The following is a 27,018-nucleotide window of genomic DNA, read 5'->3' on the forward strand; positions in this document are numbered from 1 at the left end:
GGTGGAGAAGCAGAAGCAGTTCTACCTTCATGGGCTGCCTGGCAGAAAGGAGATAAGGTCAGGTAGCTCCCAAAGGATTTTAAGACAATAGGAACACCAACACATCCAGTTGGCATGACCAGAATACTGCATCCTAAGTAGCTTCTAGCCGTAGTTTACAATTTCTCATGTGTATTCGTCCATTTTGAATGCTGTTGGATTATATATGTTCCAGTTTTTATAATATCATATACATATAGATTTAAAGGAAGCACTATTTATAAAGAGAAAAGAAATCTGGTATTTATTTTATTTTTAATCTTGTTATCAATTTATACTTCCACCAAAAGGAATTCAAATTATGCCTGATGCTTTTGGACACAAGACTAATATGCCCCTTCCTCATTTACCTACTTCAGTTTTGATGTGATAGAAAATAATTTTATTAATGGCTTAGTCAGTTGAGAAAACTGTATGAAACTGTTTGAAACTAGGGTAAAATTATCTTTCAAATTGTTGTATTTGTGATTCTTTGCATCTATCTGTAACACCAAAAAACAAATGCAAACCACCTGGTTTTGTAAGACAATTGCTTTCACCTCAAATAAGGACAGTTCTACCAGCAAAGATGCCCAAGTCCATCATAACCTTTATGACTGGACTGCAGTGATGGAGAAGACTTCAGATCAGGCCTCCACAGTAAGGCTGAAGGTGGCTGTAATTGCTTACATTGAGTCAAACAGGCCTGACTCTGACCTCAGGGGTTTCTAACTGAGCATTATCCAATCATAATTAAAATATTACCAAATAATTAACACTACATGCTACATGATTGCACAAGGAAGCATGTTTTAAGCAGATGCAGGCTCAGTTAATGAAAGCATTAATGCTGGGAGGGGAGTAGAAAAGAGCACAAGGACCTCAGAAAGCCATCACTTTGAGAACACACAGAGACAGTGAAAAAATCCCTGATTTTGTCCAACATCCTACCTGTGACCACCTGCAGAAATCACTATGCCAAAAAGGAAGGGATAGATCCTCAACCTTCAAACAACATTTTTTGCCAGTAAGGCAAAAAAATGCAGAGAACCATTATCTCTGCAGGGAACAATAGGGATGTCCTTTACAAAGCAGGGGATAACAACAGGTCTTTGCCAGGGACTAGTAAGCTTCTAGGTGATGCACACTTCTGAGCAGGTTGTCAACAGCTGAAAACAAACAAACAAAAACCCCCAGACTGTCTTTCCAGGCTGTGTTCCCATCCTGTCTATTCATCCTCTGGTTAGGTTGGCCATCTGTGCCCCCTAGTCAACATGGAACAGCAAGTCCTAAAAGAGAGAGCCATAAGCACTGAGCCTACTTGGTAAGGATTAGCACGATACACTGAGGATGCCTGGGAACAGTGCACTGATCTACAGTAAAAGTGTTGAGGAATGAGCCTTCAGACTACAGGGGGGATGATTTAAGATCTAGCAACAACTTAAACCATAGCAAGATCTGATGTTGTGACAAGAGGAATCTGAATAATTTACACAGAAGGGAACAGCTTCTTGAGTATAAGCAAGGCCCTACTCAAGAAAGTGAGCTCACTAAGTTCAGATTCTGCAATAGCATGTATGAAACCTGAAGAGGCATTTCTATCCCTCCTCACACCAGTCTGATACCCTGTTACACACATTCATCTAAAACAGACAAAATGGTAACTATAATAAAACATTTCCCTATTGTTATAAAACTCAACTGCATTAACAAGGGAAATGTTTTCACTTCATCTTATCAAAGGGCTGAGGACAGGTACCATTTTAACATCCTCAAGAATATTCTACAGCTTGCAAGACTCAGCACTTTGTGTTGCAACCACATAGTACTTCAGCTAAGCAGACAATGAGTTTCTTCACATTTTTATATTTTTCTGTATCAACACAGATGTTGCTTCCTTCAGAAGGTCATCCTCAGCATGAGCCAAAAACTTAGGCTGAGTAAAAAACACACTTTAAACTTGAAAACAAAATATTACAGTATAATCTGTCATTCATTTTGGTTTAGATGATTCACTGCTGAAATGCCCACAGTTAAAAGCTACAGCAAGAAAAAAGTTAAAACTGCAGGCCTGCCTGTAGAAAGCAATGGAGAGATCCCTGCTAGAGCTGGCCAAGTTGGTTTGCCCAGTTAGAATGAGACACTGGCATGTAGGGTTATTAGCTGGCATCCTGGGAGTAGCACTGATAGGATTGCTTGGTGTCACATCCCAACCAACATCCCTGCCTCTGGTGGTTCCAGGTCTGGAACTGAATCAGTCACAGACAGCTTGTGCTGCACCCAATTGACATAACCCAAGGCAGTTTCCACATTGCATCAAATAGAAAAGCAAGCAATGGAATAAAAGTTATTTCTTTCTTTTTATGGCTTCTTTACTTAAGTACAGGCATAATTCGTAGTACAACTAGGGAAATTTTGTTCTTGCAAATGCAAATGAAATAGCTTTGCTATACTATCAGTTTTTGATTGATGATTTGAGTATTCTGATTGTCAGTAAAGATTTCCCTTACCTTCATGTGTGATTTGAGATTGTCCTTGCGTGCACAGCGGAAAGGACAGAGTGGGCACTGATGGCTCTTCAAACCTGTGTGAATCACCATGTGCCGTTTCCAGTAGCTCTTCCTCTTGATAACCAAACCACAGATGGGACACTGGAAAGGTTTTCCCCCTTCTTCTTCTGAGGCTTAGCAGGAAGAAAAAGAGAGGATCCTTTACAGCCACTTGTCAAATACTTTCCCCTTGTAAACATACTCAAAATATCATTTCTCAATGCTAGAATTTCATCTGTAAAGACATCAGTTAAACAACAGGTAGCAGAAGTTTCCATTCTCCCCTGCATATACCTTTTCCCCTGGATCTAGTTATTATCCCTCTGAGAAAGGTCACCATAATTTATAAAAGGTTAATGCCCCAAACTTCCTTTCGCTAATCAGTAGAGGATGCTACTCTCTCTCACCTGGGTCCTAATGTTCCTTATAATTTAACTCCATTGAGATGAATGTCTCTCATAATCATCACTTTTCTGCTTCATTTCCTATCAAAGGCTGGTTGTAGCAGAGTATGGAAAATATGGATAACTGTTAAAAAATTATCCATTTCCACATGTGATGGTTAGCCAGCAGGGAAGCAGGATATAAAACACAGAAGAATCCACAAATTAACTGAAAAGCATGCTGGTATTGCACAACAAATATATTTAACACCAGAACTGAAAGACTTTGGAAGTCCTGCTGCTGAAATTGTCTAGTTATAGTTCAAGAAGATACTGCTGCAGATCAGCCATCAAACGTCTTCAGATTATAGGCTTCCTTCTGCTCCTCTAATTGCCAGGGCTTTAAATCTACTGCCTTCCTAAATGTCTGCACTCTGCTTTACTGTCCAATTCGCCTAAAAAAAATATTTTGTGGCACTGATCAGGAAAATATGGTTAGACCTCAAGTGCAGAAGCATCATAAGGTTGAAGGAGAGAGAAATTCCTTGCTGCTGACTTTGCACAACTAACCCTCCATCCATCCAACATCTCACAACAATTTCCTCTCATTATTATAAAGGAAGGCCTACTATTACAGTGGAATTTATGTCCTTTTCCTCACTTTAAAAGACAAGACTGTTTTCAAATATCCAGAGCTCAGCGATGTGCATCTCTCTATTCAAAAAATTCTCTCAGACTATTTAATCTCATTACTATCACTGATAAGAATCTAGCAAACATCAAATTCCCTTGATGAGGAACTAAGTGATAAAAACCTCCAGAAAGATTTGTCACGTCCCAAAATACAATTCTTGCAATTAAGTAGGAAACAAACCCACTGTAATTCAACTGATTAGGTAGCCATTATGTAAGTACAGAAAGGGACACAATGTCAAAGCATGTATATTGCAAGTTCAGAAATTCTCCTTGTAAAATATTCTATCACACTTAAAATATCAAATTGTTCCCCTCTCTGCCTCTCTAAAGAGTAGGCCAAAATCAATGTCATAACTGCTTACGTTTGTTTTAAAATATTTTTACTTTTTTATTCAAAAAAGGCAGGAGAGAGACAAACCACAGAAAAAAATACACGGGTGGCTTTTTTACCTATCACATCTTTTCCTTCTATCACACCTTTTCTTCGGCTTCTAGTTATCACCCAGAAGAGAAATGTGTAACAAGATATTACCTGGTTTTAACCCCCTTAAAAATAAATCTGCAATCAAGATGAACCAATGGTGATTTAGCACATTACAACATATGCAAACAAGTGGGATGAATGCATATGACCTCACCAATAAAAGTGGCAACAAGTGTTACTCAGGAATTGTGTCAGCGTGCTCCAAAGTTGAACCATGTTAGCTCTATACTTCATGAAGCTCAGAATAAAGAGAAAATCAGGGGTTTCAGCTTTCCTGCATTTATATTGATGCCTGTTTTATATCACAATATTACTCCAGTGAGGACAGAATCAGCCAGTGCTTCCCAAAGAAGTTTTGGAACAAAATTACAAGTATCACAGGCATTATTTTACACCAAATAATTATTCAATCAGTAAAAGAAAGGTCTGTCACCTACACTCTTTCAAAGCAATCAGAACTTAACAGATATTCCAGACTTCCTTTTCAACTTCATCCCAAATGTGTAAGCAGTTTATAAAACCAGCAATATTAAGAGATTGATAGAAAAGTTAATCTCCTCTGTACCAATTTACTGTAATAAACATGCAGGTCATGATGAGGTTGACCAAACCTGACATGCCATTTCAGAGGCAGCTACACTCTGATAAGCCATGGTTCCAGCTTCTTGCCTGAAATAATTCTAAGCAAATAGCTCAACGTGGTGGACAAAAGAGCAGCAGGCATGCTCTTGATATTAACTTACTCCTCTTTAAACAGCCTCAATCCTTGCTGCTCCTTACTTACATCTAATTAATCTCACTGAGTATTGATCTCGTAACCAAAGCTACATGTTACTGGTGGGGAAGTGAATCAGATTCTTAACAGCAAAGCAAACTCATCAGTGCATTAAAAATTCAATGTATGAGTGTGGGGAAAAAGACCTCTCAAGCTATACCTACTGGGAAAAGATACTTCTCTCTGGGAATAAGCCAAAAAAAGTCTCAAGGAACAACCAGACAGACACAAGAAGATAGAGCATTATGCAACTGTATGCCTTTTTTTAATAAAAAAATTTTAGTGCCATAAGGCTCTCTGAGCAAAAGGAATCAGGAACGTATAGCATTTATTTTCATGGCAAATGTACACATTCAGCTTTTAGCATATGTTACTCCAAGAAGGACTTCATCTAAACTAATGAAAACCTTAGACCAGACCCATGCCAAGAATAGTTTGCCATTTTAATTGCCTTGGCAAAACACAGCAGTTAAGCATTTGTAGAACACATGTACAACACAGAGCAGAAAACTGGTTACTGGTTGTAACTCATTGCATCCCTCTCCCTCCTCTCCCAAGGGAGGGATGAGCATTGCTGTCCATCCAATAGATTCTAACCCATGAGTGTTGGCCAAGAGCTGCACAGGGACAGACCAGGCCTCAGGATACCCCTAAACAAAGAGGTTAGGCCAGAAAATCAGCAGGCCAATTACACAACATCCATGTCAGACTTCGTATCTGGCTTGCTACATCTGTGCAACCAGGCTAGTATTCCTGATAAAACTCAGCCTGATAAAGCTGGAATATACTAAACTACCTTGTGCATCTCATGAAGATACCTGCCATGCTTCCTTTTCCTCTGCAGCAGAACACTGATGACACCTAAAGCCATATGTTCCACCGGAAATTTTAATTCATGTGTGAACTTTTTATAGAAAGAGATGAAAAAAATTATTTTTCCCTATTTTGAAGATGGATCATTTTAATTCCCTTGCATGGCTTGCCAGTTCTTTAAAGCTTTTGTTACCCAGACAGTTTCTTCTTCTCCCCTATAACCCTGATTCCTTGACTGTCAACAGCTGGAACTGATGGAGGAAAATCAGATGTGTAAAATGGTTCTTGTTGAGCAAATTAGAGAAATGCAGTTTAGTTGGATTTTTTTTTTTTTTTTTTGTTAACAACAAAGGATTGTAAAAAAATTTTAATGAAAAGTGGCAACTTTTCAATAATATACTCTGGTAAATTAGGACAGGATAGTAAGCGATTACACAAAAGTCCATTTGTGACAAAGACAGCAGGAGGGAGAATTCTCCCTTGTCAGATATTTCAAAAGCACTAGTTTTGTACATGCTCACTGATACTGTGAGCTCTCTCACAGGGATTCTTTGATCTTCTCTATTAAATATATTTGTGGACACATAATAAACTTGGTAAGAGAGGAAAATACTATTGTGTGGAATAAAATAGGGAAAAAATGTACCAAACTGTACACTCATACCTTTAAAACAGGGAAACATTTGTGACAGCTTGGTCTCAAAGTGGTACTTCAAAAAGCTTTCCTATTGTTCACCTAAAGTATCTATTTCTTATTTTCATAAGACATGGAATCAACCAAATCCAGACCCACTGAAGAGATGTTATATAAGCCTATAGAAAAACAAATACATTCTACTTTGTGGTTCAAATTGTATCCATACCTGTACTAGTGGGTTTGGATGCTCTTCCCTTCGGGACTGGTAGTAACAGTAATTCCAAAGACTGCGGTGGAGTTGCTTTCTCTTGTTTCATCTCTGAAAGCTGCAGGGGATCCTCAGGAACCAGTGATTTCTTCTTCTCAGCCAGGAGGGTGCCTGCAGCCCTTGCAGCAACCTCCTTGAGAAGGGCAGCTGAAGAGGTCATGGAAGCCAGGGAAAGGAAAGAGCTGGCTGGAGGCGGGTGCTCCTGCCCAGGAGTCATGCTTCTTTCACTCACTTTCTTAGATAAAGCTGCTAACGTGGAGCTGGCTGACTGAGAGCTAAAAGGTGAGGAAAAGGATTCGAATCGTATCGTGTCCTCAGTCCTGGAAAAAGATTTGTCCTGCAGAACGGCATTGGCTGCGGCTTTCAGCTTCAGGATAGCTGAATCAGGGGACAAACCACAGGTGGTGGTTGAGTTTGGCAACCACTTACCTTGATTCCATATAAAGTGACTGCCTGCATTGTATTGGTCACTTTGTTCCTGTTTCTCAGCAAGCTTTCTGGCAAGCACACTTAGCTGCTGGGCATGGTGAGCAGGAGGAGAGAAGGAGATGCTTGAGCCAAGATTTATGGGGGACTCAACTCTGCCATTGACTGTAACAGCAGCATCTAGCTTGAGGGAGCCAGCCTCCAGGAGCCGCCTCAGGTTACTGCTCAGCGGCTTGTTTGGACCAGGAGGTTCCTCCTCACCCAGAGAAGACACATCTGGAGAAAGATGCTCCTTGCTCTGTAGCGTGTCTCTTAGTGCCTCATTTTCAATGGATCCCAGCTCCGCTGTGTTGCTGCTCGGCGTTGCACTTCCCAAAGAGGTATCGGGGGAGGTGGACTGCTCTTGAATTCTGTCCTCAAGAGACAACTTAAAGTTCTCCTGGACTTCTCCATATGATGCTTCTGAAGGAGTTTCTGAAGAATTCCCAAACCAGCGTTCTTCTTCACTGAGCTCACCTTCCACTTCTTCCTGTCTGGTACCATCTGTGTGGAACCATGAACGACAGCATTATTCCCAAATCTGTGCAAAGCAGTTCTTAGCATGAAGCATGCCTGATCTGACCTCTGCATGACCCTCCTAAACAGTCCCCTAGCACATCCCCCTAACGTAGATGGGCTTGGAATCAGCCTGGATTCAGTGACCAGTAAATGAGCTTTTTAAAATTAATAAATCTTTCTTAAAAGACAAAATGATGACAAACCTGTCATCTTCCAGTCTGCATAACTAAAGCAGCTAAAACTGCAACAATACATATAAACATAATATATATTCATATATTGCAAACAACTCTTTATTGGCCATGTCTGTACATCCTGCAAAATATTATGAACTCTCTGGTATAAGGCAGGGATTTAAGAGATCAGAAATTACTGGATACTTCTGTATTTGTACAGCCAGCACAGGTGTGCCTTCAAAGGCAGATCAGGTGTGTAGCTACTCAAATCTCAGACCAATCCTGCAGTGACCCCTATCTAAAATAAAATAAAATAAATTTGTACTGATAATTCATTCCTCAATAGCTGCAATGACTAATACAACAATGCAGACTAAAGCTCTCATCTCTCCAACTACTTGGGAAAGGAGTATCATACACACAGTGTTGTCATATACAGACTCTAGTTGTTTTTATTTATTTGTCACTGTTTAATAAAGTTTTAAAGATCATCCTAAACTCAACTTATTTTAGCTGAAAAGAAAAAAAAGGGAAAGTGTTGGTCTCACTGCAGTTAAATTACATTTTCTCCTTTCTGGTAACTGCAAAACACCTGAGTCTCTCCTGAGACCTGCCAGTGTTTAAAGCACTGTGACCCTGGATTGCTCCTCTTTCTGACAGGTATTCAAAGTCATACAGATGTGACCAATTCTTTTTTTTTTTTTTTGGCAGATCTTCTTACCCAATCAGAACACAGTAAAGAATAACAGCAATGCTGGAATTAAATTCATATTATTATCTCCTCTTGCCAGATACATCTCATATTTCTTGCTTTTAGACAAAATGTCCCAAGCTGCACAAGCATCTTTGTAATCACACTACAGCAAGACAAAAGTTTTTAATATAACCCTCCACTGACATTCTGGAAATAAGCCTGCATAATATGCATTGTGTCTATGATCATGTAATATTCCCAGATTCCCAATTTAATTCCAGCAAATTACAAAACTTGGAGAGAAGTTAATTATTTAAACTTAGGTTTCTATTATTGCTTTGATCCAAAGAATTTAAGGAGGAAAACCTCAGACAAATGTATCATGAATATAGAGATACAAATGCACACTCTGAAAGTAAAGTCTTTGGAGCTTTTTATGTTACATGGAATATGAGGCACAGTCTCTCACAAAAAGTTTCTTTTATTCAAAACCCTTTGGAAAAAAGTCACCAATATTTTAGAAGCTGGCAATAAACTCAATTACCTTAGGTTTGTAATTCAAGAAGAAGGTTAGCATATTCCCTTTTCAAAACAAGCAAAAACCAAACAAACATCCAAGCTCTTAGCTAGAATTATTTTGGTATTGTCCAAGTTAACAACACAGACTCAGCAATAACATGTGCATAAAGGCCAAGTACTGTGCACATTTAAATAAAGGAGATAGATGCTAATCAGTTGAACCAGCACTTATGTAGGTTAGAGGAGAACTGAATGTATTCCCTCTTCACCCCATCAACATTAAAAAAGTAACTTGAGCATGTCTGTACACCTGAGTGCTCTCACGTGAGAGATCCATTCACTCATCCCAGATGCAAACAAGTTCTGGATTGGAAGCCAAAAAAGCATCTTACTGGCACTTTGTCTGAATTCATACACCAAGTGCAGGGCACATCCTCCGGGACACAGCCTGGAGCTGACACCACTACACAGCTCTGGAGCCAGAGCCAGCCTGCTTCCTACCACTCATCTGTCTGTTGAAACAATCTCTCCTCTCCCGTGCAAACCCCACTCTCTCTGTCTTTGTACTTCCCATCCATTCATAGGGAGAATTGAATTTCCCTTCACCCAGAAAGCCACTCAAATGTTACAGTCTGAGGCATATTTAAGTGTAGATAGATACTGCTTTTGTTTTAGAGAAATCCACAACTTACTAAGCATCCAAAATTCTCTGTTCCTTGCAGTGTACCTCAATTTCTTTCTTTTTCCAAACATGCACATTCCCCATTGGTCTTGCCTATACAAAAGGGCAGCCACCACAATGTTACTGACAGGGAGCAGCAGGAGAGGGGGATTCTCCATTTAAAGGCTTGCTCCCAAGCTCAACATTTCCCTCCTCTTTAGGTAACACACTGAGAGCTCCCTCTCCTGTTGCTAATCTACCTGTGACCACTCAAGGCCTCTCAAAGCTCTATTCAGTTTCTATAATAAAGGGCAAATTTTCTCTCCAGTCTCACTATCCCAAAAGCCAGCAGGATACTTTTTTTCCCCACCAGTGCAGCTTCTTTCTGTAGCCAGAAATCAGACCTCTAACTGCTGACACTGTTCTAATTTTCCTCTTCTCAGTAATTCCCAGTTGCTGCAGCATCAAGCCCACTGTATTTGAAGGCTGTAAGGTTAATGCTGAAAAAGCCAGCATCAGTGTCTTATCACAAGCTCAGTCAAGCCTCCCTTTAAACACCAGTGAATTGGTTTAGAAGCAGAACAGCGAAGCCTGGCAATTTCATTGCTAAGCAAAGTTGCCTTTCAAGGCCTTCAGGGCAGAATTTTAATTCTCATTGACTTGTGAGTTTGAACAAGCTTGAACACTCCAGGAGAAATCAACCCAACAGTTTCTTTATGATTTCAAATTATATAAGAGCCTCCCTCAGAACCCAGGGGATTCATGGGTCACCCAGAACAGGTTTGTCTGAAGTAGGACCCAACCTCTATGTCTGTCAAGAAATTTCAGCTGTATTTCACATCTGTGGCAGAAATCTGCATGACATGTTTTTCCCTTCTCCCACAACACAGTTATGGAGCTCTTCTCATCATGCTTCAAGAGCCGAGGCCTGTCATTATTGCTACGTCCTGATTTCCAGAGCGATTCTGAAACAAGAACTGCTTCTTAAGCCTTTTGCAACTGGCAGAGGCTAGTTGGGAATTACAGACAGCCGACATGTTTCGGGACTATCACATTACACACCACCCAGGAGCCTCAAAAAATATTTTCCACTCTTGTCAGCAATGACAAAAGGCAGCAAAGTACTGCTGGGTGACTGCTGCCACTGATGTAGCCCATGTATCCATCTCTGGCAAAGCCACAAATGTGTGCAGAAAGCACTGTTTGAAGAAATGCCAGTTTCCCTCGCTTGCCAATTCATCTGCTTGCTTTCAAATACAGAGAAGTTCATTTTCTTCTTCAAGAGACCAGTTTGACAGACAAATCTTATTGATCCCAAAGTATGTTATTTCACTTTGTGACCATCTGCCCTCTTATTTAGAGTGCTGATTAGAATCTGACCCTGGTACCAATAGAAAGGTAAATATTAACTTGCTCAAACGACTTATATCTGAAAATTGAAAAAGACAAACATGTTTGTTGATTTATACACTGAGTCACTCAGTTCAAATGCTGGAAATTTTAACTGTACCCACTGCAATGTACACATGCCATTCCAGAAAGTGGCAAGTGTGAGATGATCCACAACTTCGCTTTGTGGAACTTGGAGGGGAGAAATATCAACACAGTGAGTTAGATCTCCAGGAAAAGGAAGAGTCTCAAAGTTGTGTTACTAAGCACCAGACATGGGCAGTGAAAGCATGATGGGAAGAACACCATTTGAAACACTAGAAATTATCTGAGAAGAGTCTACAGCTAAGGAACCCACCCCAGGGAATGATTTTTCATGCTAAACAGGACAAAATTTTACTTTAATCATTCAATGTAATGAGTAAATTACAGAACTTCAATATAGAAATCCATATGCTACAGTGATAAGGAACATACAGTAATGACGGGATTACAGAATGAAAATTAAAGCAAACGTTAAAGTAGGTAGAAGTCAAATAATTTCAAAGAAAAGCACACAGAAAAATTGCTGATGAGATAAATTAATCAAAATTGCCCTTTTTTCAGCACTTACATTTCAAGGAAAAACTGGGAACCTACAGAACCAAGATTTAAAGATATAGGGGAGCCAAACTTCATCTTTACCATCTTGATATCAATTACCCTGATTTGTATAAGTATTTCAGATATGATCATTCAAGTTTGCATCAATCTAAATAAAGTTACAATTACATTTGTTGTCCATTTGACACCCAGATCATCTTCCTAATTTGCTGCCCCAACAATTCTATCATTTCATCTCTAACGCCTACCATAAACCATCCTTTGGATTATTTTACACTGAGCCCTGTACCTAGGCTTACTAAAAGAGCTGGGATTAAGTGATAGCTTTACACTAGGGAACTGAGGAGCTCTGCAAAGATACCTAAAGAATTTAAAAGAATGTATTAAACTTAAATGAAGCAGGAAGTCATCCAAGAGGAGTTCTGCAGAAACACTGAGTCGGTTGAGCAGTTTAAGGCCAAGTAAATAGGCAGATGCATCAAAAATAAGGCAAAGACAATACCTGAGCAAGCTAGGACTTAGCCTTGGGTGACTTTTATCAGTGACAGCAAGAAAAGTGGAATGAGAGAAGAGAAGAAACAGTCAACAACCAAGAAGGCAAGGATAACTGTAAAGGCCTTTGAGCAGTCATGGACAAGGAGAGGTGAAACAGAGAGTGAACTGGAAAGCTCATATGCAGCCTCCAATATGGGTTCTCTTGTTCTAGTCCTTCCTGATTGTTTTCTTAGAACCCTCAAATAAGGACTGGGAAATCAGGCCACAGGCCAGAATTCGCTGTCCTGGCAGTCCAGTTCAGGTTACCCTCTCCTGCTGTAACCCAGGTTCCATCATGACTTGTCATCACCATCATATCCAAACAAGACATGTTTTCCCATCACATGGTGGCTGTTAATTCAAGATCAGCACCGGCTCCTCTTGTCCCTATCTTACCTCTGCAGACCAGACAATATGGAGGAGAAAAGGAAGAAAGAGCTAAAGACCAAATACAATGGATACCTTTAGGTGAATTATGTAAACTGTGTAAGAGCATCACTTTAGCAAGGGTAAAGAATAATTGCAAGAGATCACTTGCTAATATCACATCACTTTCTATTGCACATTTTGTCTGAGTGTCAGCTGCATATAAGCCCTTGCTTATTTCACAGTCAGGTACTACAGAAATCAGAAGGCAGAGACCTAAAAATGACAGTCATATCTGGAAAGTCTATTCTGTGGTATCCTACATAAATTACGCAGTCTAGCTGCCTGCCTACAAACTACACTTCTGGTATTCAGGCTGATTTTTAAGCATTAGAAAAAATAAAAAAAAAAGGTGAACATAATATCTTTGGGCTGAACAACTTTCATGGGTTTCCACACCCATCAAACCATGCAGATGTGTGTGCTGTAAAACTACCCCCAAGAAGTGGGGCACACTGTGTGCCCACAACCCACAGTTTCCACCTCTAAAAATCATTTACAGCCACATGTGATAAGGCTGTATATCCAGAGCAGCAGCTGCGTTGATTTTGCCACAGGGATGCTCACTAGAAAATCATGATTTTAATAAAAACACAAAGGCCTGCCTTAACTCCTTTTAATATATCTACAGCAGCAAATAAAACTTAAAAGTTACAGTTGCATAAATAGTCGTGCTGGAGTGGTGTTGGTCCCCCATTTTCCCTTCATGATTTCTGTGACCTATAATAGGTAAGCAGCACAGAAAGTCACCATCCTCTTTGAGTGGAATTTCTGGCTCGCTCCTTATCAACGGGATGATTATTCAACTCTTGACCTCCTCACAAAATGGTTTAGTAGTGTTGCTGGTGCTTGAACCAAATTTCTCTACTGCAGGCTGACCTAAAGAGAGCAGCACAGCTGCAAGAAGGATCTGCCAAAAAGCCACAGCTCTTCTGTTCTGTCCTTCTCCCCTGTGTTTAGGTTATGTCACACAATTAGACAGGGAAAGAAGCCCTAGGTAGGACTCTGTATTTCATCTCCACATCTTCCAAGATAATGATTTTCCTAACTGGAGGGAAGGAGGAAAGGGGAAAAGGAAGGCACAGCTTTTAAAGACAGGGCATACATTCCCTACTTTTATCCCTAACTTAAAGTGACTTTGAAAAATCAACATACAAGAAAACCCCAGAATATTCACCTAACAAATTCTCTAGTACTGCTTTTTTTAAAAAGGACTCGGAGCCAAAAAAGATTAGACAATGATAATTATTTTGCAGTAACTAGAACTCTTCAAGATGGTTTGCCTATACACACAAACAACTGAATGTGCCCAAATATTACATCAGGTTTCAAACTGCTAGACAGCTATAGATTATAAAAATGCATGCACAACATCTTACTTTCCTCTCAAAGGCAGAATGCAGGTGTGATGGACTCTCCCAAGGAAAAAGGGAAGCAGGACAAATTACTGAAAAAGCTCGTCACAGACAACATAAAACCACCTTTTTTTCCTAATCCTCAGAGGAGAGAGAAGTTGTGGTAGATGGGAAACAGAGGCAGTAGCCTTCTATTTTCACAAACCCCAGAATAATTGTGCCAAGCATGTTTCACTAGCTGCCAAAAAGATCCATCTTTTTCTAGCTAGAATCCATGGAAGGGGACAGAAACACATGGTTTCTCCTGAGAAGAGCTGTCACTACTTGTTGAAGGTTCTCAGGGCTGGTTGACAGACCACAAGATAGGACCTTACAAAGACATGTCTGATCTCTCCCAAAAGCAAGTTCAAAAGAGAACTCCTAGAATGACTGATTTCCCCCAAGAAATATTAGCAATTCTTCTGTTCTAAGCAGGAGGTTATAGTGAGTAGATGTGGGATTAGTGTTTGAGGAGGGTTGCTTCCACTGGGACACAGATGTTTTAAGCTACAAAGAAACACAAGGAAACAGGCATCACCTTACAGTAAGTACAGTGAGGTGACAAAAGCTCAAGACCAACAGAAGTGGTGGTCCTGTGCCCTCCCTTAGATTTGCTCTGTTGTTTGACGGCTTCATGAGCCAATTTCAACTCACTAATTTGGCAGAAAGCTATTCACTCTGTCAAGAAATCAAGAAAAAATTGATGCAAAGGAGACAGGAATGAGAAAATAAGTGGACTCAACAATCCGAGCCACCTATAACCTCTAGTCTTGTGTGGGGTACGAAGTACATCATATCTTGTTGGTGAAAAACCAACTGAGGATTCTTTCTCCCATCCCAAACATCAACAACATACTACACCCCTCAGGGAAGAGCTGGCCTCTGCAGTCAGGATGGCCACAGCACTCAATATCATATAGGATTCTTTAGCAGTCTAATCTGGGACATCGGTAGCTGGCTTAGCCCCATATACTCCTAATTTAAAAATCCCTCTTCTCTAAAACTGGTAGGCAGCATCTTTCTGAGATAAGAAGAGTTCTAAAGACCCAGAAATAATATCTTAACAGTGAGGCACAGTAATCAGCAACCATGAAAGTCGAAGGGCAGAGCAGTATGTCTTATAAAGTAATCAATAACAATGTTAAATATAAATAGCACACATGTATATTAATACATGTATGATATTTGATATTTGCTTACTATAATTTAGAATTAGTTAACTCTAGCTGGATTTTGCCAGTATTTTAGGCCCAGTGAGCTGAAGAACTTGCAGTGTGCATGTGAAACAGAACAAAATTCACACAGCCTTACAGGAGGAGAATGTTTTTGAAGACCATCTCTCAAGAAGTGCACAAAAGAACAGCCTGCACAAAAAGATGCCATCAGCTGACTTTACTCAACTTGATCACCAGGGAGGTGATCCTGACCTTTCTACTCAGCTCTGGTGATGCATACCTGGAAGGCTGTGTCCAGTTCTGGGCTCCTCAGTACAAGAGAGATGTTGGGCTCCAGCCCAGCTACAAAGACATTTAAGGGACTAGAGCATCTTTCTTACAAGAAACTTGGACCCATTCAGAGTAGAATAGGTAGAGAGACAACCGAGAAGGGACCATCAGTATATAAAAGTATCCAAAAGAGAGGGCGTCAAGAGGATGGTCTAGGCTCTGCTCAGTGGTACTGGGCAATAAGACAAGAGGCAATGAGCAGAAACCGAGGCCCAGGAAGTTCCACCTGAACATGAGGAAGAACTTCTTTACTGTGCAGTGACCACACACTGGAACAGATTGTCCAGAGAGGCTGTGGAGTCTCCCCTGCCGGAGATATTCAAGAACCATCTGGACACAATCCTGTGCCATGTGCTCTGGGATGACCCTGCTTGGGCAGGGAGGTTGGAACAGATGACCCACAGTGGTCCCCTCCAACCTGAGCCATTCTGTGGCTCTGTGATCAACACACAGAATAACTGGAGAGAAGGTATACAAAGACAGCTGATTTTTATGATAGAGGTTTTCAGAAGAAACAAATATTTCCAAGGTCAACTTATGCTGCAAAGGCTGCCTAGTAGCCCCAAGACAGGTTCATAAAACACATGAAGTGTCAGTAAAACAATAAAGAATCATGTTCCTTGCAAAACCTATTTTATGTTACCAGTGTGCTTGCAACAGTTTTATGGAGGCTGAGCAAAATATCAGAGCCAGACTTACTGAAAGTTTCTTCCACAGGTCCTTACAAGCATCCTGTAGTTGAGGCTGGGCACACTTTTCATAGACCACATGATACTGATCAGACTAGTTATACACTACATATATACAACCTAAGAGTTGGCACATTAACATATCAAAGGAGTATACCTCTTCTTCCTGATGTAAACAGAGAAGATGATAAAACATTCCCTATAAAACCAAACAATTTTTAGGCAGCAAATTCTAAGCTAGATTGAAGTTTCTCATAAGGAATTTCAGGCTTCCCTGTGTCTTTTAAAACCACCTATTATATCAGGTTTTGACTCTGATAGATTATTATAAAGTAGAAGAAAAACTGTATGAACAGGAGTTCCACTGTTTTTCCCACAGCTCTGCTGGAAATGGGAAACAGTATTAAAAATCTGTGGTTGTTCAAATGGTTCACGTGCAAGTCTATCCAGAGAGATTCCCTGCACCTGGAATTGTAGTGTATCCTCGACATCAATGAACACTTGCCACCTACACATAAAGTTCAGCACAGCAATTAAAAATTCTACCTTTTATTAGTTATAAAGAAGCTTTAAAACTCCTTAAAATTGCTCCTAGTTAGTCAAAATTTACTTTGCTCATTTGTTTTGCTCTAGAGAGATGTCTAACTCAATAGGCTGCTGCAGTGAGAAAATATCAACTACCAAATGATAATAGGGATGCTGGCACCTTCAAAATAAGAAGAGCTAAGGATTACTCTCAAGACTTCTCTTATCTTTAGCATACAGAGACAAGACGTATCATGTCAGCTTACCTCATAAAGGAGGGAAAATATTCCAAAATTTCATAAGATGGGCCTTCAATGAAAATGAAACCTCAAACAACTTCAGCAAACAATTTGCAAAAGCTGACTACAACCAGAAAAGTCTCTAAAGGAAGAATTTTAGTTTCCACTCTAGATCAAATTATTGTGGGAGAATCACACAAATGCCAAATATTCAATATAGTAATCCATAATATTTTAACACCATCCTTCAACAGCATCTAACTCCATTAATAAGATTTTATATATTTTGGCAGGTCATTAATGAAACCTTCTTTAAGAAGTTGCCTGTGAAACACAGAACTGGTGTCTATTAGGAAATTCTAAGCAGAAACACAAAACTACCTTATCTTAAACACAGTCTAGCTGCAAAGCAAAGGCTCAGTTACTCATTTCCAAATAAGCAAATGGCTACGTGCTTTCTGGTAGTTCAGTTTGCGGCCACAGGAGCCTTCCATACCAAAACTGAAGTAAATATGAATTTTACAGTTTCTTAGGTCACATTTTGTATCCTCTAGGTGCCAAAAAACAAAATAAAACCAAACCTCCCAAAAAAACCACAGGAAAGCTTTGCTTTCTAATCTTCATTTAACCTGGTAACAAATAAAATTAGTGGTCACCTATATCTTGTATACCTGTGTTCTCTGGTCTTGAGCTACATCTGTAAACTGCTTACTCTTATTGAGTGTCTTCATCAGCCAACAATTCATCTTCATTAAAGCTTGCCCCTGACCTGCCACCTCCCCAGACCTGGGTGCAGTGACAGGTGTCTCGAACTATTTACTGTGACAAAATGCATCTTCATTGCCTGAAATGCACTGCAAACTTCAGCAGCCACAACCCCAACAGTAAAAAAAAGGAGGCACAGGAATTCTCAAATATTCCTTGCAACTTACAGCAGCCAAGAACAAAGTGATCCATTTGTGCTACAGATTATTGCACTGCTGATTAACCCTCAATAGCTGTGACCCATTTTAGTGTGGCCTGTCATCTAAAACTGACAAGGTCACCACAGCAACATGATTTTTGCCACCCTTACAGGTGGAAAGGAAGCAGAGAACTTGCAAGCATCAATGCAGCTGGCAAAAGAAGTGAAAAAAAGTGTTCAAACAGATCACTTGGTTGCATAGAGACAATTTTCAATGAAAAGAAATAATTCCCTGATCACAACTGCAATTCAGCATTATGGCCTAGGCATGGTCGTAAGTTTTAAAAAGCTCTCACATTACCCGAAAGACCAAAATTGATCTAAAATCTCCATGAAAAAGCTGTAAATCACCTATGTTCTGAGCTGTGCATAGCAATTCCCAACTTTCCTAGGAGACAAGCCATTGACCAAAAGGCTAATTGAGGCACCAAAACCAGGCTGGCTGATTACCTGCTCCTTCACCCATTCATTCCAAGGAGTTGCCCTCATGTGTTGTACACACCATATAGGATCGTGCCCTTAAGCAATCCAGAGTAAATTTACCATAGCCATCACAATGTATCAGAAAAGATTGTCTGCTAAGGTTGATAAATCAGTCAATTACCTGCTTCCTTGATTTTTATTCTTGTGTAAATGTTTTCAACCTGACATTAGCAATACCTATAAGAAGATGACCTGCACGTTGCCAAAACCTATTTAAATTACTAGCAAATCCTTAATTCCTATAAACAAGATTACAACAGTCTTGTTTAAAAAAGGTTTCTAAATACCAAAGTGATAGTTCCAGAAAATAAAGCTCCCCTGCTGTTATTATTTGAGGCTGCTGGTTCCACATTAACTCTGGCTCTGTGTAGAACCCTCAGAATTGCCTCAGCCCACCTGAACATCACAGACAGAGCAGCTGCATTCTCTCCATCACTACTCCTTGCCTGGCTAGCACAAACACAGGGCAGGAGGGTCCCAGTCTCCTCAACTTCTCCTATGATGTCTAAATCACCTTCCTCCCCAAGCCATGCACTCCCCTCATGTCTATAAAATAGGGAGAAATATTTAACATACAGAGGAAGGTAAAGACAAACAAACACTACTGAAACACTGCAATTATTGATTTAATCTTCAATGCAGAGCTGCTTCAGTGCCCCTGGTGGGAATCTAAAGAACAGTCCAATTCTCACAGGTGGCAGAAGACTGTAAAAAATCTACAGGCCATGGTCCTTGCCAGTGAGCTGATTTGGGCTAAAAATGGAATATTAAATCTATGGCAAGGTTTTATATTCCATTTTTGGCACATGATCTCAGGCAAAATTTCCCTTTCCATACCTCCTCTCTCACCAATAATAGCAAGAGATTCCCAGAACAGGAGAACAGAAAATGCGCATTCACAGATGCCAAAACCGAAAGAATTATTGGATGCATCATCCTTCTTCCTCTACACATAGAAGTTATTAAACACAATGGACTGTGCAATAGAACTGGTTTCCTGTATCTCTTCAAAGACATAGTCAAGTTTTGAAATTCAGAGGTGACAAACTGTGACCAGGGTTTGTACAGGGTCAGACTGATGTAAACCTAGCACAGCTCCAATACTTGAGGAAAGCTCTGTTAGGAGTTTTCAACAGCACTGCAAAACACAGAGCAGCATCCAGAACACATCTAGTCATTTAAAGAAGCATGTTTTCCAACTTTTTCCCCACTGACCTCTGCTCCTCTGAGGCACAAGTCTCTACAGGTGCACAACCTCATTAACTTACCTCAGCTTCCCCAAGAAACTACTAAGTGTATCTTGGGCTGTCATTTAGGCTGAAACTATTTTTTTGGTAGGTCATATGTGCCCAGGACAGCAGTTTAACTCTCTGGCTTGTACTCCTATGCACTGTACATAACCAACAAATGTGGAGGAAACAGAATTTCCTTGTCTCTTGTGCACAAGGTAATCTTTGAGAGCACTTTCTAATGTCTTACTGCTACCACAGAAAATAGAAATTCAGGAGACATTCAGCTGAAAGAGTAATCAGAAGTCCTACAGAAGAACATGGTGCTTCTGATCTGCCCTCTCCACGACTACTGTCTCTAATTTCCTAAGGCAGGCCAAAAATGTCAGGGATGATACAAATGGCAACCTTTACTTTTCCTCTCCTTTCCAATGCTTAAAGGCATGTTGTATCTTCTCTTGAACCGGTTCCAAATAACTTCCCTTTCTATTAACTTCTGAAACCACCAATAGCACTCAGGGTGTGACACTGATAAAATACTGCTATTGCTAAAATGAAAAATAGCTATTTCTTTCTCTACTTGCCTACCTTTTCCTGACCAATCTTCTTCAGATGGCATAGAAAGCTTATCATAAATACTGACTGGCCAAGGGTGAAAAAGAGAAGAATTATCAGCGATAAAAGCAGTGATTACACCACAAGTGTTTCTGAAGAAAAAGAAGAAAAATAAATCTCATCACTGCACTATTACTATACAAGGGCTAAAGCTGAAAAAAGCCATGTGTGAAGCTCTGCCAATAGGTGTGAAGATTCTCTAAAGAAAATTTCCTGTTGAGCCATAAGGAAAAAAAAAAAGATAACCAAACACTCAAAAAGAGAGATCTGATGTCTGTATACTATCCTGCTGAGCCTCCAAACATCCTCCACAATGATCATATACCCCAACAGCTCTGTCATTGCAGTCTAGAACTCCTGGACCCAAAACTGTTTAAGGAACACAGTTACAGCACCAGTAAATTTGGAAGAGAGTAAAATCTTGCTTGCTGATGGGAGGTTTTAATCTCCCAGGTACAAGGTTAACCTAGGTAGCTTCTGGGGAAGGCAGAACAACATATTGTCTCTATTGCTGCAGGTGTCTGGCTGGCTGCTCTTCACATAAAGGACATACTGGAGTTTGAAAAACTGTCAAAGAACTGGTTGTTTGCCTACCTTGATAAGATGATGTGCTGTTGTACATCCTGACCTATGCCTACTTTGACTTTTTTTGGCTGGCTCATTATTTCCTTCTCTGAGCATTAATAAGACATCCTAATTTCCCAGCAATCCCTGTGGTATCCTGGCAAAAGCAGTTCATTACACTAAATTCAGAAGAATAGTTACCACTACACATTCGATAATCCAAACACTTCTGTCCAATTTCCATGCAGGCCCAGGTTCTCTCCTGTGAGATACGTGGGTATTTGGCAAAGGAGGAACACAGCATGAGCTCTGATTGCACCTTGTGTTTTCTAACCCAGCCTCAGCCTGGAGATCACCTTATCAGCAGCAGCTGGAAATGGCTCTTAACAAGCAGTAAGTAGATCAGAATGCATTCCAGCTGTGGTTTCATCTAACCCTTCCCATCTCTGATGCACAGCCAAGCTGCAGTGATATGAAGTTGTATGAAATAATAGGATTATTCCTCTCCTAGAAACATCCCCCTGCAATAAGAATCTCCATCTGGGAACCAACACAACTTCCATAACATTTGCATCACCCTAGCACTACAAGGGAGATCAGAAGAAGGCTGCAAAGATGGCCCATTGCTGATAAGAGAAATTAAGTGCAATTTTAAAAATAATGTTAAGGGCACTTCCCTTTAATTATTCTAAATATTGAAGTCAGAAAGGTAGCAACAACAAATACTATGAATTTTCTTTATCTTTTACTAATATACAGAAAGAGAAAAAGCCATGTTAAGCATCAAAACATTGACTCTTGGAGAAGGACTTTTAAAACACACGAAATTGTTGCTTTAGAACACATTTATTACAGATGTTCCAGGGATCAATAAAGTAAAAGAAACAACAAAGTCAACTAGAAATCCCTGTCATCTTAATATGCAGGTGGCAGTAAACAGAACATGGGAAGCCTCAGATCAAGGTGCTACAGTTCCTGTAATTATCCCTACTGTGCTCACAACCCCTATCAAGGGGTCACAAAGCAAAGGGAGGAGCTCACAAACTGTGGATGGCAATATTCAACCACAGCAGGTGACAACAACAAGAGCACCTGCTTTAACAAAAAACCCTTTTCATTTTAACTAGCTTCTGTTTATTTTTGCTATAAGCAAACTTCTCCTGCTTGATTTCTGGTAAGTAACGGGCTCTTCATTTACCATTTTACTCTGCCCCATTACTCACCCAAGGTATTTTGTTCTCATTAGCCTTCCAAGTAGTTCAGAAACAAAAAGTTTAGATTCCAGATATTGAAATTATTCCCTCCTGTACACATCACAGGAATCTAGTTGCCTATAATTTCATCTTTTCCTCTCTCCCAAAGTCAGATTTAAAATGGCAAATTATATTCCCTGAGTTTCTAATTCCTCCCACAAGGATTATATTATGGTATCTGAGGGAAGTTTCAAGAAGTATTTCTTTTGTCTTGCTGTCTTTGCTACCAAAGACAGCTGCTTTCTCTGTCCCTGAGAGGATTGCTTGGGGTTAACAAACAAAGCCAAATAAGAGAGGATTAGGAAGCTACTCATAGTGGCAGGAGAGCACACAGCAGCAGACCATGTGGAATAGGCACTGCTCACACCCAGACACATGGTTTTAGGCACTACACCTCAGCTTTCAACCTTAATTCAGAGGTCATATAATTAATGTGCAAGCACTCAACTAGAAGTGGACATTCCTCAAACCTTATCTTATTTTAAAGAAAGTTAGAATTCTGTGCCAAGCTCCCAGGACAAGAAATTACTGCTATGACTACTTAGAGCACAGGCACAGCAGAAATGACAGCAATGTGTTTTGACATTCTGTGTAAAAATCCACCTAAAATTATGATAAAGGGGAATAGTTAGAAGTGAAGAGGAAGTTCCATGTTCATGTCCAATCCATTCCTGGCTTTTTCTGCAGAAAGAACAAACAGGTGTGACAGTGGTAGTGGAATTTGATTATATTTTTCCAAAGCGCATTTCTTGGCTGAGAACTCCATGGGCTTTACCAAGAACTTTTATGAAGGCCAGTAAAAGCCTTCAAAGACAACAATTTTGATCCTCCTGAGAGTGTGTCCATACTAAATAACACAGTGCTATGTGGTGATACCTGAGCCAACTGGAGTATACCCACAAGTAGTAGAGCAGAATTAACCTGGGCACACTGCTGTGATAACGGCCTCCTCTACACAAGGCAGCTTATTTAGAGCTTGCTTTGTTATCTCAGTGTGGCACAGCACGGTGCAGGAAGACAATATAAACAATTATGATGAAGCATAGTTAGGTCTTAAGGGCAATGTTCAAGTACCTCAAGGTGGGCAGAAGAGCTCCCTTCAGAGCTATTCACTGTGCAAAAACTCCCTTTGGCAATGTAGAATTGACAAAAGGATTATGTCAGCCTTTCCTTTCCAGAATGAGAAGCAGGGTGAGAGCCTGGGGGCAGCAGAAATTGGAGCAGCTCTAGGCTGTTATGCTTACTCTGGTGCCTGAGAAGGGCTCCTCGTCAGCTCGAAGTGCCAGAAACAGAGGTAGGTAAGAGGAAGGTCTGCTCCAAACACATAAAGAAATGGGTCCTCAGTCATTACTTGCCAGGTCTAGATTTGGCACAGTGGTTTATAAAGGGGGAGACTCTGGCTGTGCTTCAGGAAAGCACACAAACACAGCTACACCACCAGCTGCTGTCTAAATACACTTGTCTGCCACCCTCTCTGTTCCTTACTTTGCACTCCAGATAATGATCATCTAGTTGAGGAAGATCTGTTCGTATTTCAATTTTTGAGATGAGTAATTATTTGTCCTACTACACAAATCAAAGTGAAGTCTAGAAGCTTGCAAAGAATTTGTGTTCATTAAAGTCACACATGGGGATTATTCATTAAGCTAAATACACACTAAGTAAAAACAGTTCTTTTAATGCATTTTTTCTAAAAGTTACTTGCCCTGATACAAAATCTAACAGGCACCAACATTCAGGACATGTCCAAAACATTAGTTCAAACTAAGAAGTTGTAACTTTAAAGCAAGCTTATGCCAAATATTTTCCCTTTCAGATAAAACTTGAGTCCATGCAGGAGAGAATTATTAGCACCTGCATAGAAAGCCTTGCAACAGAGGAAAACCACAACCAAGATGCAAACCCCAGATGAGGGCCAGCAGAGCTACAAACCCTTCCTGAGGAAGGGAACCCCTTAGATTAGGACCATGTGGAATTCAAAGAGATGATGACAGTAACTTGGCTTTGAGTTGCTTCAAAAATGTTATTTTTACTCTAGTGAGAGCACCCCAAATAAAAGAAAAAAACAGTGCAGGTGTTCAGAACCTAATTTCATCTGCTGAAACTGCTGATTATACTACTCATTAAAATACCGCCACCACTTGGTAACCCTTTAATTTTTAATGGGATTTATTCTAAACAGCAACTAAATCATCAGTCTCACATGCAACCTTCTCTCTCCTCATCTGCTGTGCTATCAGCACTAGTCACTCTTTCCCCTCTGCTCCCAAACCTGTTGTCTATCTGCTGAAAAGAATGAGGGAAAGGACTGTTTATGCAGCACAGTTTTTCTCTCTTCACTGAATGTTTCTCAGAAAAAAAACCCAAACATGAGTTTTTACCTAAACTACCCTAACTCAGACTCTGTGAATTCTTAACCTGCAAAATGAAACAGCCTTATTTCAGTGTTAGGCTTAACTTGGAACTCCAATACTCAGTATAATTACGCCACAAATGAGAAAATCCCTTGAAAGGTAGGAGATATTTCAAGGAATAGAGCTAGTTCCAAAGCTGTCAGGTTCAAACAGGATATTCAATCTGGACATTCAAAATATTCGGTGTCTAGATCAAGAAGGATACCAAGTGAGAAAAAGAGAAACTGTATTTGGGAGCATAACATTACCATAAAGGTGACTGTAAGTCTGCAAAAAAGAAAACTTGAAAGACAAGCTTTCAAGTGAGCTTATGGGTAGAGTTGCTCTGTCCTTCACTGTAGTAGCCACAACACAGTGTGTAAGTGCAGCATTGATGCTGTCTGTACCCTAGAGAATGTACCCCTTCAAATGAAGTATGGGTCTGAGTTTTATTATTTAATTACATTTTAAAAAGAAAATCCCTGGAGAAAGGGATATTGTCCACCCTTTAGAAGGTTTGGCTTTTTTCTTCTCTTTACCCCAATATAATTTATTATTTTTCATGCCCATATCAATACATAGCATGTATTGTTCAGAGAAAACATTTAAGGCAAAACAAAAATATGTTTTACTCTGGGAGGCAAAAGAAAGAGGAAGAAAACTCCCCCCCATTCCCATGAAAACTGAATTCTAATACATACTGCTGGCTACTTTGCAGTCCAGGTATTTTGTATATTAATATTATTATTGAAAGCCATATGGTACTTTAGCCTCCAAAAATCCTGGAGGGATTTGTATGTGTAAACCCAAATGATACAAATCATGTACCATGAATTGCAAACTAGGCAACAAAAAAATACAGAAAAAAAACAAATTGATACTTAGAAGATAAACTCTTAAAGAACTCCAGAGTCATGCTAGAGAAGCTGCAATAGTAAAAGGATTCCCTAAGATCTGAGCTCATGTCTATATTATGATTTCTTTGCAATGTGAAAGGGAAAAAAAAAGTCCTCTATAGAGTGCTTAATGACAAATCACATGCCTTGTGAAGCTTCATGTTAGAAACCCTTTTAACTTCCAAAAAGTCCTCTTTTGTAGGTCATGCTCTCATTATCTTGCTCTGGGATCTGGTCTGATTAAATTATAGGAAATTACTAATACTTCACTTTGAACAGCCAGCTCCTCCTGGCTCCTCGTCTTCCTTCTTTTTTTTCTAAACTTAATTCCTCCTACTCCTGCCTTCTTACATATGAAACAGACAACAATCGCTCTGCTAGAAAGACTAAGTCATACTAATTCTTCATCCATTTTAAAAGTAAAAATGTGTTCTGTCCACATCTTCTTACATTTCCTATTTCACTGCTCTCCCTGCTGGTTTTGCTGTTTGGTCAACTATAAAGTTTGCAGGTTTGTTCTAAATCTTTGGCATGCCTACCCCCTCTAAAATCTCACACATAAGATCCTAAAGATTTAATTAACTTAATGAGCATAACACTGACTCTTTGGTAGCCCAGTCTATACTCCAGAGTGATGGATCCATATTTTGTACCATCAGACAACACTAAGACATAGCCTACCATTGATGTGCTTTAGACATTTATCTCTGAATGATCTTAGAAAAGTGACTTAGGTTGCATAACAAGCAAAGAAAAAGAAATCAGCATACAAATTTAAAGATACAGACATTACACGTCAGAAAGGGTCCCCACAAAGGGAGAAGATATTTTTGAAAAATCTGTGAGGATTTCATTAGCACAAGACAACAAAATGAGAAAAGTGTTTTCAGATGGAGTAATGGGGTTGTTACTCAATCCACCAGAAGACTGCTGTTTATTTGAGAGGTGCATTACAGCACTACCAGGACAACCATAATGAAAGCATTGAAATTATTAACCTCATCATACCAAAGAATAATAATTTTCCCTATGTGGATTCTCTTGTGGACTATGTGCCATATCAAGATCCCTGCAGTGCTAAGAGGTCAAAAATAGTATGTTAGAAGAATAAATAAAACATGTTAGAAGAATAAATAAAAGGTTCCCCCTTATACATGCCATGTGTACTAGTAAAGTAAAAAATTCATCTGAAAGAAAGATTCCTGCTCCTGGCAAAAGTGTTTTGTCCTGGAGGCAACTCTTAAATACCAAATAACAGCAAAAACACTCTAGATATTGGGAAGTCTTTTAAAAAACCCATCCAATGCATCCTGTCTTGCTTTCAGAAAGTATCAGATTAAGCGAGCTGCAGAAATAAAAAAATAAGGAAGCTCTAAATCACTGTTAATTTACTTATTTGACAGCATTTTCCCCCCTCTGATGATATAATCAAGCAATAAAGACACAATATAATAAAAAGCTTCAGAGTTCAATGCTTTTTTTTACTGTATAGAAACAGCTGAAGAATTCAACACAGTATCTGGAACATCCAACACTGTACCTGACCATGAAAAGAAGAGTTACACCTGCTTATAGTCAGACACCCAGCTTTTGATATGGAAATTAATACTGTATCAATTCTGCATCTCCTCCTTTAACAAAACAAATCCAACAGAAACTG

The 27,018-nt window shown here is 39.7% G+C and overlaps 1 protein-coding gene across 3 annotated transcripts in view; it reads right to left on the reverse strand.

Moving 5' to 3' along the window:
• Nucleotides 1-27,018, reverse strand: part of ZNF827 (zinc finger protein 827) — a 100,324-nt gene that overhangs the window by 68,618 nt on the left and 4,688 nt on the right. For all 3 annotated transcript variants that reach the window (XR_004148241.2, XM_031504685.2, XM_031504686.2), the window contains 2 exons: nucleotides 6,582-7,592; nucleotides 2,529-2,701 (listed from right to left, as the gene is read on the reverse strand). Coding sequence is in view for 2 of the 3 variants with exons in the window: in XM_031504685.2 (XP_031360545.2) it covers nucleotides 2,529-2,701; nucleotides 6,582-7,592 (1,184 nt within the window). In the remaining variant the exon portion in view is untranslated. The remainder of the gene's footprint in view (nucleotides 1-2,528; nucleotides 2,702-6,581; nucleotides 7,593-27,018) is intronic.

This window comes from Lonchura striata, chromosome 4 (assembly GCF_046129695.1).
Source record: "Lonchura striata isolate bLonStr1 chromosome 4, bLonStr1.mat, whole genome shotgun sequence".
NCBI lineage: Eukaryota > Metazoa > Chordata > Aves > Passeriformes > Estrildidae > Lonchura > Lonchura striata.